We start from the raw sequence: 14,515 nt of genomic DNA, 5'->3' as shown, positions 1-14,515 counted from the left end.
TCTCTTTTCTCCCTCCTTCTCTCTCTCTCCCTCACATTTCCTTTCTGTTCTACTCCATTCGACTCCTCTCTCTCTCTCTCCCTCATTTGTTCTTTTCTCTCTCTCCTCATACCCCTTTTCTGGGAGAGAAGGGGTGAATGTTTCAGAGCACTTTTAAATTCATTTATTCAATGCATTCTGTGCATTATCAAGATTCATTTTTAAATGCCAGTTTTCAAGTTTACATGTCAGCTTTGTTAATGCTATTATTGCTATTATTATTGTTATTATTATTATTATTGTATTTTCTTTGTATCCTCGAATGTATTTATATATTGTTTATGTTGTTTGTATATGTACGTTACTCGCCAGTGGAGGACGAATTTCTGTATTTTTTTTAAAATCAGACAATAAATTATCTTGAATCTTGAATCTTGAATCTTGTAAAAGGGCACCCATCAGATTTTGATCAAGGCATTTATAAGAGGTAAAAAGAGTCATTTATGAAAAGGGGATAGGTCCCTTAGTAGATAGGAAAATGGGCATATATCAAGGGGAACATCAGAGGGATCAAGGGTAATAGAGGAATTATCAGAGGTGAAAGGGGTCACTTATCGCACATGAAAAGGGGCACCGACCAGATATGAAAAAGGGCACTTATGAAAATGAAAAAAGGCACTTATGAAAATGCAAAAGAGGCACTTGTAATAAAGGAAACTGTTCATTTGTTGAAAGAAAAGGGGCATTTATAGGGAAGTGAAAGGGAAGTGGCTCTTATCAAAAAGAAAAAGAGCATTTATTAGAAAGGAAGAGGGGCACTCATCAGAGATGAAGAGAGCACTTATCAGGACGGGAAAGGGGCACTTGTCAAAGTTAAACTAGCATTTACCGGAAATGAAAAGGGGCATGTTATGAGAAGGGGAAGGAGCTCTTATTTTTAAACAGGGGATATTATCATTAGGAAAAGGGGCACTTGTGAAAATAAAAGGAGCACTCTTTTGAGTTAAAAATGGGTAGTTATTAAAAGGGGAGGGACACCTCTTTAGAAGGAAAAATGGGCAATTGTCAGAGTAAAAGGGACACCACTTAGATTTGAATAGAGCAATTATCAGAGGTGAAGGGGCCCTTTTCAAATTATAAAAGGGGCACTTTTCGTACCTGAAAACGGGCACTTCTTATGAAGTCAAAGGGCATCTTTCCTATGTAAAAAGGGGCACTTTGGGGTTAACCACTCCCATAGCACTGCCTTAAAAAGTACATTTATGCGAATGGAAAATGGACACTTCATTGCAAAGGTAAATGGGAACTTGTCAAGGGTAAAAAGGCACGTGTCAAAATAAAAGGGGCACTCATAAGAGGTGGAAAGGGGAGGGACACTTTTACAAAGTTATAGGGGCACTTGACAAGGTAAAAGTGGCACTTTATGTAAAAAGGCGTACTTTTAGGGTACCCCCCCCCTCCCGGAGCGCCGCCTCTGGGCCTGTATGGTTTGTGAGCCACGCAAACTTTGGGCTTATAGGGTCACGACAGTATAAGCCTTAACTGTTTATCATTATTACTAAGAGAGGAGTGGGGTTTGCATTCAAACACTGTAATCATTCTTACTGTCCGGCAAAGACGATGATTCTAACTATATCTTATCAGACAGACAGAACGTGCGAAAGAGGTTAGCGACTACTCATCATGAAAATCTTTCAAAACCCCACGTACATTTGTATTTTGCATTTTTTAATACGACAGTGATTTTTCAGGTATCAACAACGAAAGTTACATTGTTATTTGGACATTATATATTTGCCGATTTCCTGACATTTTTGTAGAGGCTACCGGTCTATACATTTTTTGTTTAAGTTTTGCTTCCCCTACCCTTTTTGATCGCCCATCCTACATCAGTAGTAAGTCTTATGGGATATTAAAAAAAACTCTACTCTACTCTACAACGGTCAAACCAAGTCTGGGAAAGTCGAGGATTTGCAAAGTGTTATCATGCGTCTGGTTGGTAGATCAAATGCGAGCAGCTAGGGGAGGTCTAAACATTTCTATGAAAACCCTGATATTATAAGAATGGGGACAGCCCCGAATCAACTACGCTGGAAGCAGGCAAACAGACACCTCACGTTCAACAAGCATTTCTCTCGTCATCAAGATATTTCTGAAAAGGAAATTAACTGCGCATAAACTGAAAAGGACTGAAATTTTGTCCCTTCAAGCATTACACATTTTGTTCTGTCCAGGACAATAGTAAGCATACTGTCAGCCCCCCTAAACACAATTGACGTATATCACAACCTTGAACCACGCTCGCTGAGGGCAAAGTACGACGAATTTTTTCATATCATAATAGAAGTATTTTCAATGCATTTATCGTTCCAATTCTATTGAATGAAACCATGGTCATTGTGCATGAATATGTACACAGTACATATTGGTAGAACGGGTTTATTATATGCACATATCGGCGTTCTTATAAATCATCATCAATACAATTATTCCCAGACTAATATTGAATTGTATCAGCTCATATTGTATCCCGAGTACTTGAGTTTGAGAATGTGAACAATAGATAATACTCGCACGCAAATTTAAATGAGATAATACGGAACTAAGTTGTATCAACCCTGCATATATCTTTTCGCAATGGTTCATTTTGAGCGAAATCCTTTTAGAAATTTCGATATAGAGCAACGAGAAGAAATTTTTCCAAAATCGTGACTTCGGGGAGCGGGACCTGAAATTCTTTATCTTAACTAAAATAATTTTTAACAAAAAAATTTTGTTTAAAAATATTTTGTGTACGGTATTACATTTAAACCAGGCGCTTTTAATACTTATAGCATTTCGAGGCCGAAGTTCATAGTTTCAGCAAAATGAACAGAGCAATTTATTAAAGCGTCAAAATCTGATCCTTTATGCATTTTGACATTTTTCTTCCGATTTGGACAACTTTTTGTGCAGGAGAGGTGTTACATTATGACTAAAAACACGTTGGTCCTTAATAGACTAACATGTTATAAGGATGAACAAAAATGGGAAACTTGGGGAAAATAGATTCAGACCAGCCATTTTCCCGATTCAAGACCATAGGATTCAAAGGGCTCGACAAAGGGTCGTTGGTCCACCCTCACTATAAATATGGCGGACAAAGAAAGCAGACAAAATATACAGTTCCTCAGGTAGACAAAGGAACATCCTTCACTGCTATTATGTAAAAATGTGTAGAACAGGTGAATATGCATGTGACACCTGTTCCACACATTTTTACATAAAAGCAGTGAAGGGATGTTCCTTTGTCTACCTGAGGAACTGTATATTTTGTCCGCTTTCATTGTACGTCATGTTCATAGTGCCTACTAATTTGACCAGTGGTAGAGTGCACTGGGGCAACACTACAGAACTTGTACTTTGCACATTAAAACTCAGAAGTTTATAACTCGGAGGTGTTGCGGGCGCAGGTCCATAGAAGACAACTAGCTGGGTAATCCAACACCAACGAAAGTGTAAAGTCAAAACGCATTTTATAACCTTGTAATTCTATATTTTGTCTATCCACAAGTTAGTATGAGATGAAAGATCATGTTTGTTAATTTTTGATATGTTGCATTATGTCATATGCGTATAGAAGTTGTCACGATATTTATATACAATTTCCATATGTTTACTGGGCTCATAAAATAAAACCAGATAAACATTCAAATGAGATATGTATGTAATTACCATTGGTGAACTATATTATTAAGTACATAACTAATGTTTGATACAAATTCAGGTTCCAAATTCTTATGAGGGTTAATTAACTCGATTGAATTGGCAGGGTAAGGACTGGGGAGACAGACTTCAAAGCCACAGGGCTACCCATGGAAGATGTTCTTCTGTTCTACTTACATCAGAGTCTGGTTGAAGCAAGTTTAAGCCAAGTCATATTCATCATTGTTAACTATCTTTAATCTATAGGCTTTTAGTGTATTAGAATGGCAGGTATCTGTTTGAGGAATGTATTTAGGAAGCGCTAAGCGTATTCAGTTTTTTTGCTCTTCATTCGTTATATTTCACAATTTCATTGTACATTATTTTGCTTATTCTATGCTATAATACTCAGACGTTTTTGAAAGGTTCAATTTATTTATTTATTTATTTATTTATTTATTTCTAATCTTTTGACAGGGTAGCCCATTCACCAACATGTAGTGGTCTTCCATGGGGCCCTGAATGAACATGAACATATACATCGTTTATAACGTTTATACAGAACAGCTAACAAAATAATACTCGTTTGCAAAATAAACATATATTATCAACCTAGTAAACAGTTATGTTAATAGGAAAATATTGATTAAGTCGCAATTATGTAAATAAGTCATGTTAATATTACAGAACATATTACAGAATATATGAACTGCAAAGGTTTTAAAGTATCAAAACCCTTATTTCCAGAATAAGTCGGGGACAATATGTATACATATATACATGTATATATCTCAAACATTGTTCCTATTCCCAAATTACATGCATGCATAAGAGCTAAAAATCATAATCTTATTGTTCTATTCTTTAGTCACATGTATATAGAAACGGCACGAGGATCGGCGTAAAAAAAGGAAAATTGACTTTCTCAGGAACACCGCCCTTAAAAAGGAATCATATATATATATTTCATAAACCATCGACTCAGTCGTGATCACCTCAGTACGCAAACAATCACACGCCAATATTGATTTAAATGGATACTAGCAACCTACCTTGTATCAATTTTGGAAAACAGACGAAAAGGGACAGAGTTGATAAAAATAGTTTCAGAACTTTGAATGATGCCATTTTCTCCAGTATTCCCCGCAACATCCACATCTCACACTCCAACTTTCCAACTTTCAATTTCTCAATCAGCTAGCATCCGTATACGGTGGACTCTCACCCGACATTCAGTGTGAATATCCACAAACAACTTCCCGATCAGATGCCGTCTGTATACCTTTAGTACCCGGAACTATTAAAATCCATGATGTTAGTCTGTCATCAAGTCTCTCGCGAGAAAGCTAATGGCAGGGCAATCAAATCGAAATTAATTTCAAAGAAATTGCATTGACCATTTAAGAGAAGGTTCATTGATTAAAAAAAAAAAAAATAATTATTGTCATTATTGCAAAGGTGAAACTTTGATTAGACAAGGTTATCAAAATTCAATGCTTGGAAACATTCGAAGTAATGATTATTATCAATTACAAAACGCTTAAATATAGCCCTGGCATATTACCTGAAGAACTCTCCAAACGCTACTGAGATGTGTGACGTCACAATCATGTTTAACATGATTTGCACAAGCAGACGATGTCCAATGACATCTCACACATTTCCAATGCCTGTTTTGTCATCTTCTCTTCAGTTATTTCTTTAATACTTCACTTACCGTCAGGATAAATGTTTATTCAATTGCTTCACTCTAAACCCCGCGCATGGTATTATTTTGATGAAGAATGCGGCGATAAAAAAATAAAGGAATCCATCACATGTAAACGAAATTAGACGCCATTGTATTTTCAGCTGCATACACCGCGATATGTTAAAGAAGGAAAAAATGCCGTCCATGCTGTCATTCCGGGGGTTTGTCAATTTGAACGTTTGGTTTCGTTCACTGTTCATTATACCCCTATCCTGTGTATTTACAATCAAAAGATATTCAGTTATCAAATCGGTTTCATATCCCTAATGGTGTAAAATGCCACAACATTTATATACACTAACCTCATTATAATTGGAGAAATAATAGCATTGCAATTATGTTCATTCTTTATGGGATGTGTTGTGTATTGTTCGTCTTTTATTTTGGCGCTTCACTGCTTTAGTAACATTTGCGTTTCGGGAGGTATTTGGCATTTCAGTTTTCCTTCTAATTTGGTACAACAAATTGAGCAGAATAATTATATGGGTCAATTTCTGGCACCGGGATAGGTATTCTACGGGAAAATTACGGGCCAAGTGAACATAATACTTGTCAAAGAAATTGCAAAGAATACACCTTTTTGTACTTTCGAATTAATTCTCATTTTTCTAATCTCTTTTGTTGATTTAGGATAAAATCTGATAGATCGTGACAAAGATTAGGTTTTTAGCCGATAGTATCAAAAGCATGAATTTGTCGCTTATCATGGTTTTGTGAAACAAGATATGACTGTCATGGAATTGGTTTCTAACTTCTCACAAAAGTTTGCAACATTGGTTTTGCCGGAAACACAAATACATGACTATGACTGATTTCGCAGCTCAATGTTGACGCTCACTTTACGACAATAGGGGCTCGGGCTGAATCACGACTACACATTTATACTTGAAAATTAAGCCTAGGCTTGACTGCATAATGCATTTAGAATTCTTTTTTCCAGCATTTTGTTGGTCGAAGTTGCACCCTGTGTTGAAATTCCTGCAGCCGTAGTTTAAACTGTTACTGCGCATAAAGGATGATGACGTCACCAATTGACATTAGGGACTTTTAGATTCGCACGAAGACAATGGGGATTGCTACGGTCGACGTCCTTTTAATGCACTGCCGTGAATGGAAGTCACACGTATCAGTCCACGCAAATTTAAAAGTCCCTATTGATTAGTTTAGTGTACTTAGGCTTGTGTAGGGAGTGTGCTGAATTTAGCTTCACCCCCGCGCTCGCCTTTACACAGTAATCGTTATTGTTGTTCAATTTCAAAATCACTTTTTTAATATGAAAAAATAGAAGAAAAAGCCTGCACTTTTGAGATAAATGTTTTCTTTTCCTTTAACAGGTTTAGGAGAGCAATATGATTGGGTTACCTTTGAAGATGGATTGAAGCTAGCCAAAGAGAAGTAAGTTCATGATGATAAGTAGCTTACTCAATTTGGTTTAAACCCATACTTCACTTTTTTAAAATACATTATTTGTTTTTCTCTTTTAAATGGGTGATGCTGATTGGTGTACTTTTCAGGTAGGAAATAAATGATTTCCTGAAGTAATAATTCATGGACCTAATATCCTGGAGTAAAACTTATGCCACTTTGTGTGGAGTGTTGATTTTAAACTTAAACATGTGTTGCCAACTTAAAACATATCTAGAGTCTAGGTGTTGTGATCTACATGTGATGGATAAGCCTCCCTAGCAGACCAATTATTCTAGAGGGCCTGATTGGCAAGCATAATATAGTTTTCATATAAGGTCATCAAATGCTGCGCACAATTATATAAGGGTGCATATGATGGGATGGGTTTATTGCTCATAAATTTGCAGTGACCGTGTAACATCACAATGCTTGTCAGTAATTATTTTACCTTGCAGTTGGCTTGCTTTAAAAGTAAAATGCTCAGATGCAATCCCAATTTCTTATCGAAGTAAAAATGCTAAGTATAGCCTAATGCTGATGTGTACTGAATTTGATATGGACCTAGGAATATTAAAGTTTTTGAGCCAAAGCACAAAACTATGTACACGTATGTATGGGGACGGGCTAACTCGGACCTGGGACAACTTGGGCAGTTTTTGCAGGTTTAGGGTTAGGTTTAGGGTTTGGGTTAGGGTTAGAGTTAGGGTCAGGGTAATATGACAAAAAACTGACAGTTTTTGCAGCGGGGCAACGTTGTCCCCGGGTCCGAGTTAGCCAGAATCCGTATGTACAGTGTATGTATGTGTGTATATTACCATGTGATCTTTAATAATATTGTTCTTTCAGCGACAAACCTATGATGTTGGTCATTCACAAGACTTGGTGTGGAGCATGTAAAGGTGAGTAATCTCACACTCTTCATGTGAGATCGAATGACAGACATATAGTGAAGGAAGCAGGAAAGCTCTAGATGTATATGAGAAAACTTTTTGACAAATCTGAAGTGAATAATGCATGCTGGAACAGTGGAAACAGGTTAGGTTTTAATGTGGAACAGCAACGGGTTTAAATTTTAAATGGACATGTTTTATGAGATGTGAGTTGATCTAGCAGTACATTCGGGAGTGTCGTGGTCGAGTGGTTAAAGGCGCTTGACTGGAGATGCGAAGGTCGAGAGTTTGGACCCAGCACTAATATCCTTTGGCAAGATATTAACCTGCACTTGCTACTCTCCACCCAGGTGTCAAATGGGTACCCGGTAGGATGCGGCCGTCATTGTTGGTCAAACAGCTTGTGAGCGTCAAGTAACGCCCGGCTGGAATGCTTCCCAGGGGGTGGAGATTGTGCACACAGTGTGTGCAGTCAAGCACTGAATCCAATGACCAGGGTAATAGTATATTTGTAAAGCGCTTAGAGACATTTACGCTGTATAAAAATTAAATATTATTATTATTATATTATTAGTCACTTGGCAAGCTTTCTGTACCTCGGCACGAAACTAAGCCATGTCTTTAGGATAGTGAGGTAACAGGTCGGTCCCCAGACTTATAGTAGATAATCATATCATGTCTGTAAGAACCAATTCTGACCCACGCACACACACACTCAGGTCCAAATCCTTCTCAACAAACTTTACTCATGAAATATTAGTCATGGAATTTGTTTGAAAATGTTTCAAAATATGTCTCAGATTGAACCAGATCAAGAGTATCTTAACCAAATAGACAAGAGTCTCTAAGAGAGTCCTGGATCCCCCCCTTCGAAGGACTTTACGTTTTGAGGCCATTCTCCCTCCAAGTTGCATTGTTACTCTACATTTTCTGTGTTAAACATTATCTGAGACCTTCATTTAACAACTAAATTATTCATACCCTTAACTTGATAATCATCAAACTTGTCAAATATAGCTAAATACTGACAGTGGCTAGACTGATATAATTGCCTACTTACAATCTAAGTCATGGGATCCTAGTCTCGTACAGTTTCAATTCAGACCCTGCATGGAAAAAAATAGTGCAGAGCCCTGTTGTAAAGTGATGATTGCTTCTTATCCTGATGAATGTTATCCCATTGTGACACTTTGCATTGTGTTCCACACGTTGATTTTCTCTCTGTTTTCCTTTCCTGTCTTCACCATGTAGCATTAAAACCCAAGTTTGCTGCCAGTGAAGAAATACTTAAATTAAGCAGCGACTTTGTGATGGTCAACGTAGAGGTGAGTTGTCATTTTAAAATCCTATATATATATAAAATGATATCTCAGTAGTTCAAAACGGAGTCGGGCTTACTTGGCTCAAAGACAACTCGGCCCAGCTGCAAAAACGGTCTGTTTTTGCAGGTGTAGGGTTAGGTTAAGGGTTAGGGTTAGGGTTAGGGTTAGGGTTAGGGTTAGGGTTAGGGTTAGAGTTAGGGTTAGGGTAAAATGACAAAAACTGACCGTTTTTTGCAGCTGGGCCGACTTGTCTTTGAGCTGAATTAGCCCGGATTCTTCAAAACATGTTCACGTATCATGGATGAAATTTTTGGCCAATCTGAAACTAGAATGTGAATGTGTATTCCAGATTTGCCTTCAGCCCCTTATTTTGAACATTTTATGGCAGGAATAATGACAATAGTGATTTCAAATTATACAAGGCACTATCCTCTAGTGTATAAACAGGTTAAAGTGCATCAGTCAATGGAAATATATATTTGTGTATACATGTACCTAAAATGTATAATACCACCCCCCCCCCCAAAAAAAAAAAAGAAAAAGAAAAGAAAAAAAGTCACACTTGGGTTTCGTGCGCTCTCTATTCTATGCAAGTGCATAATTGTGTGTTGGCTTTTTTACTGAGAAAATATTTAAAATATAATATCTCTATGTCGAAGTAATATTTGAAGCTTATATTTTAAATAAAGTATAGCGACTTGGAACCCGTTACATCACGAGTAAGATATGTTTTGGTTAACGGTACACTTTAAGTACATGTAGTTGAATTGGTATGTGTTTATTTTATTTTTTGAAGAAGTGAAGGGAATTAATATTGTTAAAAAATGCAGGGAATTTGTTTCTAAAATTGTGGGCCAGTGGATCAAAAGATTTACTTTGGGAGTTGAAAAAGTAGGAACTGATGTTGATAGAAGTATATATAATGGTACTGAGAGAGTTAAGAGATCAAACTTTCATGGTGATGTTTTGTGATGTTTATCTTCCCCAGGATGACGAGGAACCTGAAGGGTCTCAATTTCAACCCGACGGTGGATACATTCCTCGTATACTCTTTCTAAACTCAGACGGCGTAGTTCAAAGTGACCTAATCAACACGTTAGGAAATCCCCAATACAAGTACTTCTATTCAAATGCTCTAATGGGTATGTACAGCTAGTCGTGAGTGATGCATGTATATGTCTAGTAGGTTATATAACACACTTCCTATAGATATTGATCTGCCAGATTAGAGGGGGGGGGGGGTTGTAATATGTAGCCCCTTCCTCCAGCCCCACCCCGGCCCCCCCACTCAGGTTTCAAAATGACCGCATGCGTGTTGCCAAAATGTCCTTTTCGTAACAAAAGAAAAAGGTCGAGCCGTATTGACTTTACACACCGGACTTTTGCTGAAAAGGGGGGGGGGGGGGGGTGGGGGTGCGGAAAAAGGCTCGTATACAAAAGAAAAAGGTCGAGCCGTATTGACTTTACACACCGGACTTTTGCTGAAAAGGGGGGGGGGGGGGGTCGGTTGGAACACGCATATGCGTACCCTAAATAACACTGAGTGGGGGGGGGGGGGGGGCCGGGAGCCCCACCCAACGTTTCGAATAGACAGGTACAAACAATACTGTGGCATTGCAACAAAACAAAAAATATGCTTGGTTGCATTCTCAGTCAAATCTTCCTTTCAAAATGATTTACATCTCCTGAACAATATACATGTACTTCAAATTCAAATCTGCCAAATATGAAGTTGAGAATTCCACAAGTAAGGTACAAATAATTAAGATCCCCTGCTAGTGATCATGTAGGATCTAAACGCTCTTTGTTTTTGTTTGGTTCCCTCACTTCTTAACCAATTATTAAATTGTGCAACAACTTTTTTCTAAATCTTATTTCCCTCTTATTGCCACTTGTCAAATCTTTGTTATATATTCAGCTTTGAATGAAATTTTGCAATTATGGTTTCTCTATTTTGATATCTTTTGTTGTCTCTCATTCATCCCTTTCAGTGACTGAAGCAATGAAATCTGCAGTCAAAGCACTGGGAGGAAGCAGAAATGATGAGTTGTGACATGGATCTCTAGTTTAAACTATTTATCAAGCAATAATGGCAGGTGCCCACTCTTGTGATGTAAACACTAGGGCCTGAATTCACAAAGGAGGTTTAACTTAACCCATGGTTACTTTAAACCCTCATTTACATCACCCATGGTTTAAAAATTACCGTCGTGCAAAATAGGTGTTGCTTGCCTTGGGCGCGTCTAATATTGGACCTCTGACTGTGTCTTGCTTATTGGTTATGTAAACAAAGATTTAAACCATGGGTTGAATTTAAACCTCCTTTGTGAATACAGGCCTTTGTGATTTGTCTATTTAGAGACAGAAAGGCGCTAACTCTTTCTAAAAGTGTATGACAGGCCTTTTGATGTCCCTTACTAATCCTACTTATCTTGACAATAATAAGACATTTAAACATAATTTTTTTACAATACGACATAAGTAAAGCACAAGTTCATCATTTTCTGATGGTCAGAATAACATTACCTCATAATAATGTATACTATTTATATGCGATGCAGATATCGTCCCTTTGCCACATGTTAGCCAATGTTATTTTTTTATGGGATAGATATAGGCCTACCAAAGGCTTTCAAGATTATTTAACTATGTCCAGTGTAAGATTAATCTATTTTAATTTTGCAAAACCATGATGCACAATTAATCGTTTTGTTTAGTGGTGTGCCAATCGTTTTGTGCACGTGTGGCAAACAAGTGACCTTGCAGAGAGTTGAAGAAAGCACCCAAAATGTAAATGCCCCACTGGCTTTGGAGTGTAAACTTTGTTTGAAGTTCATATTGTATTGTGGTCAAAACAGATATATATTGTAATGGTTCGTTCGTTCATGTCTCCTTAGATCAGGATAGTTATGTAAAGTTCCTTAATTAAATTAAATTAAATTAAATTAAGTTCTTCCATCGCCCGATTGCTGCAATGGCCGTTTCATAAACAAGGGCCAGGTCTTCATCTGTAATAGTGATCCATGCCTTTGAAGATGGTTCATGGTATAAGTGGTCAAAATCGTTTCTTTGAGACCAACAGCATAGACATACACACTCTAGTATTCAACATCGCAAAGTGGATACTTAGTTGGAATAAGATACTTAGAAAAGGATTTTAGGAGTGATAAGAGTTGTTAGGAGTGATAAGAGTTGTTAGGTGCATGTAAATGTTAGAAAATATCCTGTAGCTGAATTTTTTATTAGTTTTTCATAACTTTATAAAATAAAAAAATGATTGCTTAGTCTATAGGCCTTTATAGTTGTATACTTTATTAGTATGGGCCTTTATAGTTGTACACTTTTACAGACAAGTGCCTTGGAATACTCATATTTTGAGGTATTTTGAGGTACTTTGTGGATTAATCTGACAGTCGTTGACCCATACCATGCAAAACTTAATTATACATATAGAGGTGGAAAATGATTTTTATAAATTTTCGTATGAAATGCATGGACTGAGTAATTACACAAAATACCTATATTAGACTCATGATTCTGGGCCCTGTTTCATAAAACTTTTTATCAATAACAAATGCTAAATTGCTATGACAAATTTACAAATTTGCTCTCAGCCAATCAAATGCCAGGATTTCAGTAGCTTATAACGGTTATGGTATCTTGTTATCGATGACAAGTTTTGTGAAACAGGGCCCTGGTGTCTGGATAAAATGTTTTAATATCAATTTAAGGAGATTCATATTTATCCAAGCTCATCGTTGGAATCGCATTCTTTTTTTCTACAAAACCATGGACATGCAATTGGTTCTTGTCAAATTGTTACAGATGATTACTTTTCTAATTGGTAGATGGACTAAGCAAAATACATTCTCACAAGCTAAACAAAACCTTTACTAATTTCATACCTTTGTCTACATTCTATAGGTGACATATACATTGAGTAACAAAAGATCTTAGTTTGAATTTATTAGGCTGTGTATGTTATCTAGACATTTATATATATTTATATATAGAATGTTATTACACTGCATGAATAAAAAAGAAAAAAGATCAATCTCAATTCTTTCGTGGTAACCTGATATTTGTTTAGGCGACATGTATGGTTAGGGCTAGCATTGTGATTGGGTTACCATTAGGTAGAGGTTTAGGTTAAGGTACAGAGTTGGGACTAGGGTTAAACATGAATGTAGAAGGGATTCATGCAGGAGATAGGAGATAGACCATGGAGCACATGTCATCTGATCTTTGTGTCCTATAACACAGTTGCTCTTTCCCTTTCTTCATAATGAGAGAGAGAGAAAGAGAAAGAGAGAAAAGGGGAGGGGAGATAAACACACTTGTCTGTTGTGTCCTTTGGTACATTATACAATTACGTTAAAATATAAGTAGTTGCAGTAAGCAGTAGGGAAATAGAGAAGAATTGAGTGAAGGGGACATAAGGAGCGGGAGCTGGTAGGAGGGATACAGGTAGAGAAAGAGAGAGAGAGAGAGAGAGAGGGAGAGAGATAAGAGAGAGAGAGAGAGAGATGAGAGAGAGAGAGAGAGAGAGGGATAATGAGTGAGAGAGAAAGAGATGAGGGAGAGAGGGAGAGAGAGAGAGATAAGAGAGAGTGAGAGAGATAGAGAGAGTGGGATAATGAGAGAGAGAAAGAGATGAGGGAGAGAGAGAGAGAGAGGGAGATAAGAGAGAGTGAGAGAGAGAGAGAGAGTGGGATAGTGAGGGAGAGAGAGAGTGAGAGAGAGAGAGAGAGTGGGATAATGAGTGAGAGAGAAGGAATGAGGGAGAGAGAGAGTGGGATAATGAGTGAGAGAGAAAGAGATGAGAGAGAGAGAGAGAGAGTGGGATAGTGAGTGAGAGAGAAGGAATGAAGGAGAGAGAGAGTGGGATAATGAGTGAGAGAGAAAGAGATGAGAGAGAGAGAGAGTGGGATAATGAGTGAGAGAGAAGGAATGAGGGAGAGAGTGGGATAATGAGTGAGAGAGAAGGTGTGTGCGAGAGAAGAGAGCTATATTGGGGATATAGGTGAGAGGAGGAAGGGACTGAGATACAGAATTTGTTTCCTTCTATTTATCCTCTCTCGAAGGACTTTACTCGTTCATATTATAAAAAACAACTATTTACAACAGTGTTTATATACAGAATCCATGCGATTGTAACATATCATATATACCGTGTGAGTCAACAAAAAAAAGTTTACACTCAGAAAAGTGTCATTTATTTTAAAAGTCAGCTATGAATGAAATATTATCATACATGTTTTGAACGAGTGTTATGTCCCGAGTCGTTTGGTATCATTTCTGTGTGGTGTGTTCACGTTTGGATGAACAAGAGACATTGTTTGCGAGAGTGCAAGAATCGACTTGAGCAAAAGTTTCAAAGGAAGAGAATGAATTGAATGTATCATATGAGATGCATTGCAATATGCTTTTTTCAGAAGCAAAGTCACACACACACACACACACACAAACACACACAAGGAACA

General features: G+C 37.4%; 1 protein-coding gene across 1 annotated transcript; it reads left to right on the top strand.

Moving 5' to 3' along the window:
* The first annotated feature begins 3,364 nt into the window (after positions 1–3,364).
* LOC105446740 (thioredoxin domain-containing protein 12-like) lies at positions 3,365–11,138 on the top strand. Its single transcript, XM_030996432.1, has 6 exons — positions 3,365–3,476; positions 6,748–6,808; positions 7,667–7,719; positions 8,962–9,035; positions 10,021–10,174; positions 11,024–11,138. The coding sequence occupies exons 3-6, from the start codon at positions 7,677–7,679 to the stop codon at positions 11,083–11,085; spliced, it is 333 nt and encodes a 110-aa protein (XP_030852292.1). The 5' UTR covers positions 3,365–3,476; positions 6,748–6,808; positions 7,667–7,676; the 3' UTR covers positions 11,086–11,138.
* Positions 11,139–14,515: the final 3,377 nt, after the last annotated feature.

This window comes from Strongylocentrotus purpuratus, unplaced genomic scaffold (genome assembly GCF_000002235.5).
Source record: "Strongylocentrotus purpuratus isolate Spur 01 unplaced genomic scaffold, Spur_5.0 spur5_scaffold_3, whole genome shotgun sequence".
Taxonomy (NCBI): domain Eukaryota; kingdom Metazoa; phylum Echinodermata; class Echinoidea; order Camarodonta; family Strongylocentrotidae; genus Strongylocentrotus; species Strongylocentrotus purpuratus.
The sequence above is the reverse complement of the archived record's forward strand: the minus strand, read 5'-3'. Positions and strand labels throughout refer to the sequence as shown.

Coding starts and splice junctions, on each gene's coding strand:
- LOC105446740 (XM_030996432.1), top strand. CDS start 7,677: ATGATGTTGGTCATTCACAAGACTTGGTGTGGAGCATGTAAAG. Junction 7,720..8,961: donor TTGGTGTGGAGCATGTAAAG/GTGAGTAATCTC, acceptor TTCACCATGTAG/CATTAAAACCCAAGTTTGCT. Junction 10,175..11,023: donor CTATTCAAATGCTCTAATGG/GTATGTACAGCT, acceptor CATCCCTTTCAG/TGACTGAAGCAATGAAATCT.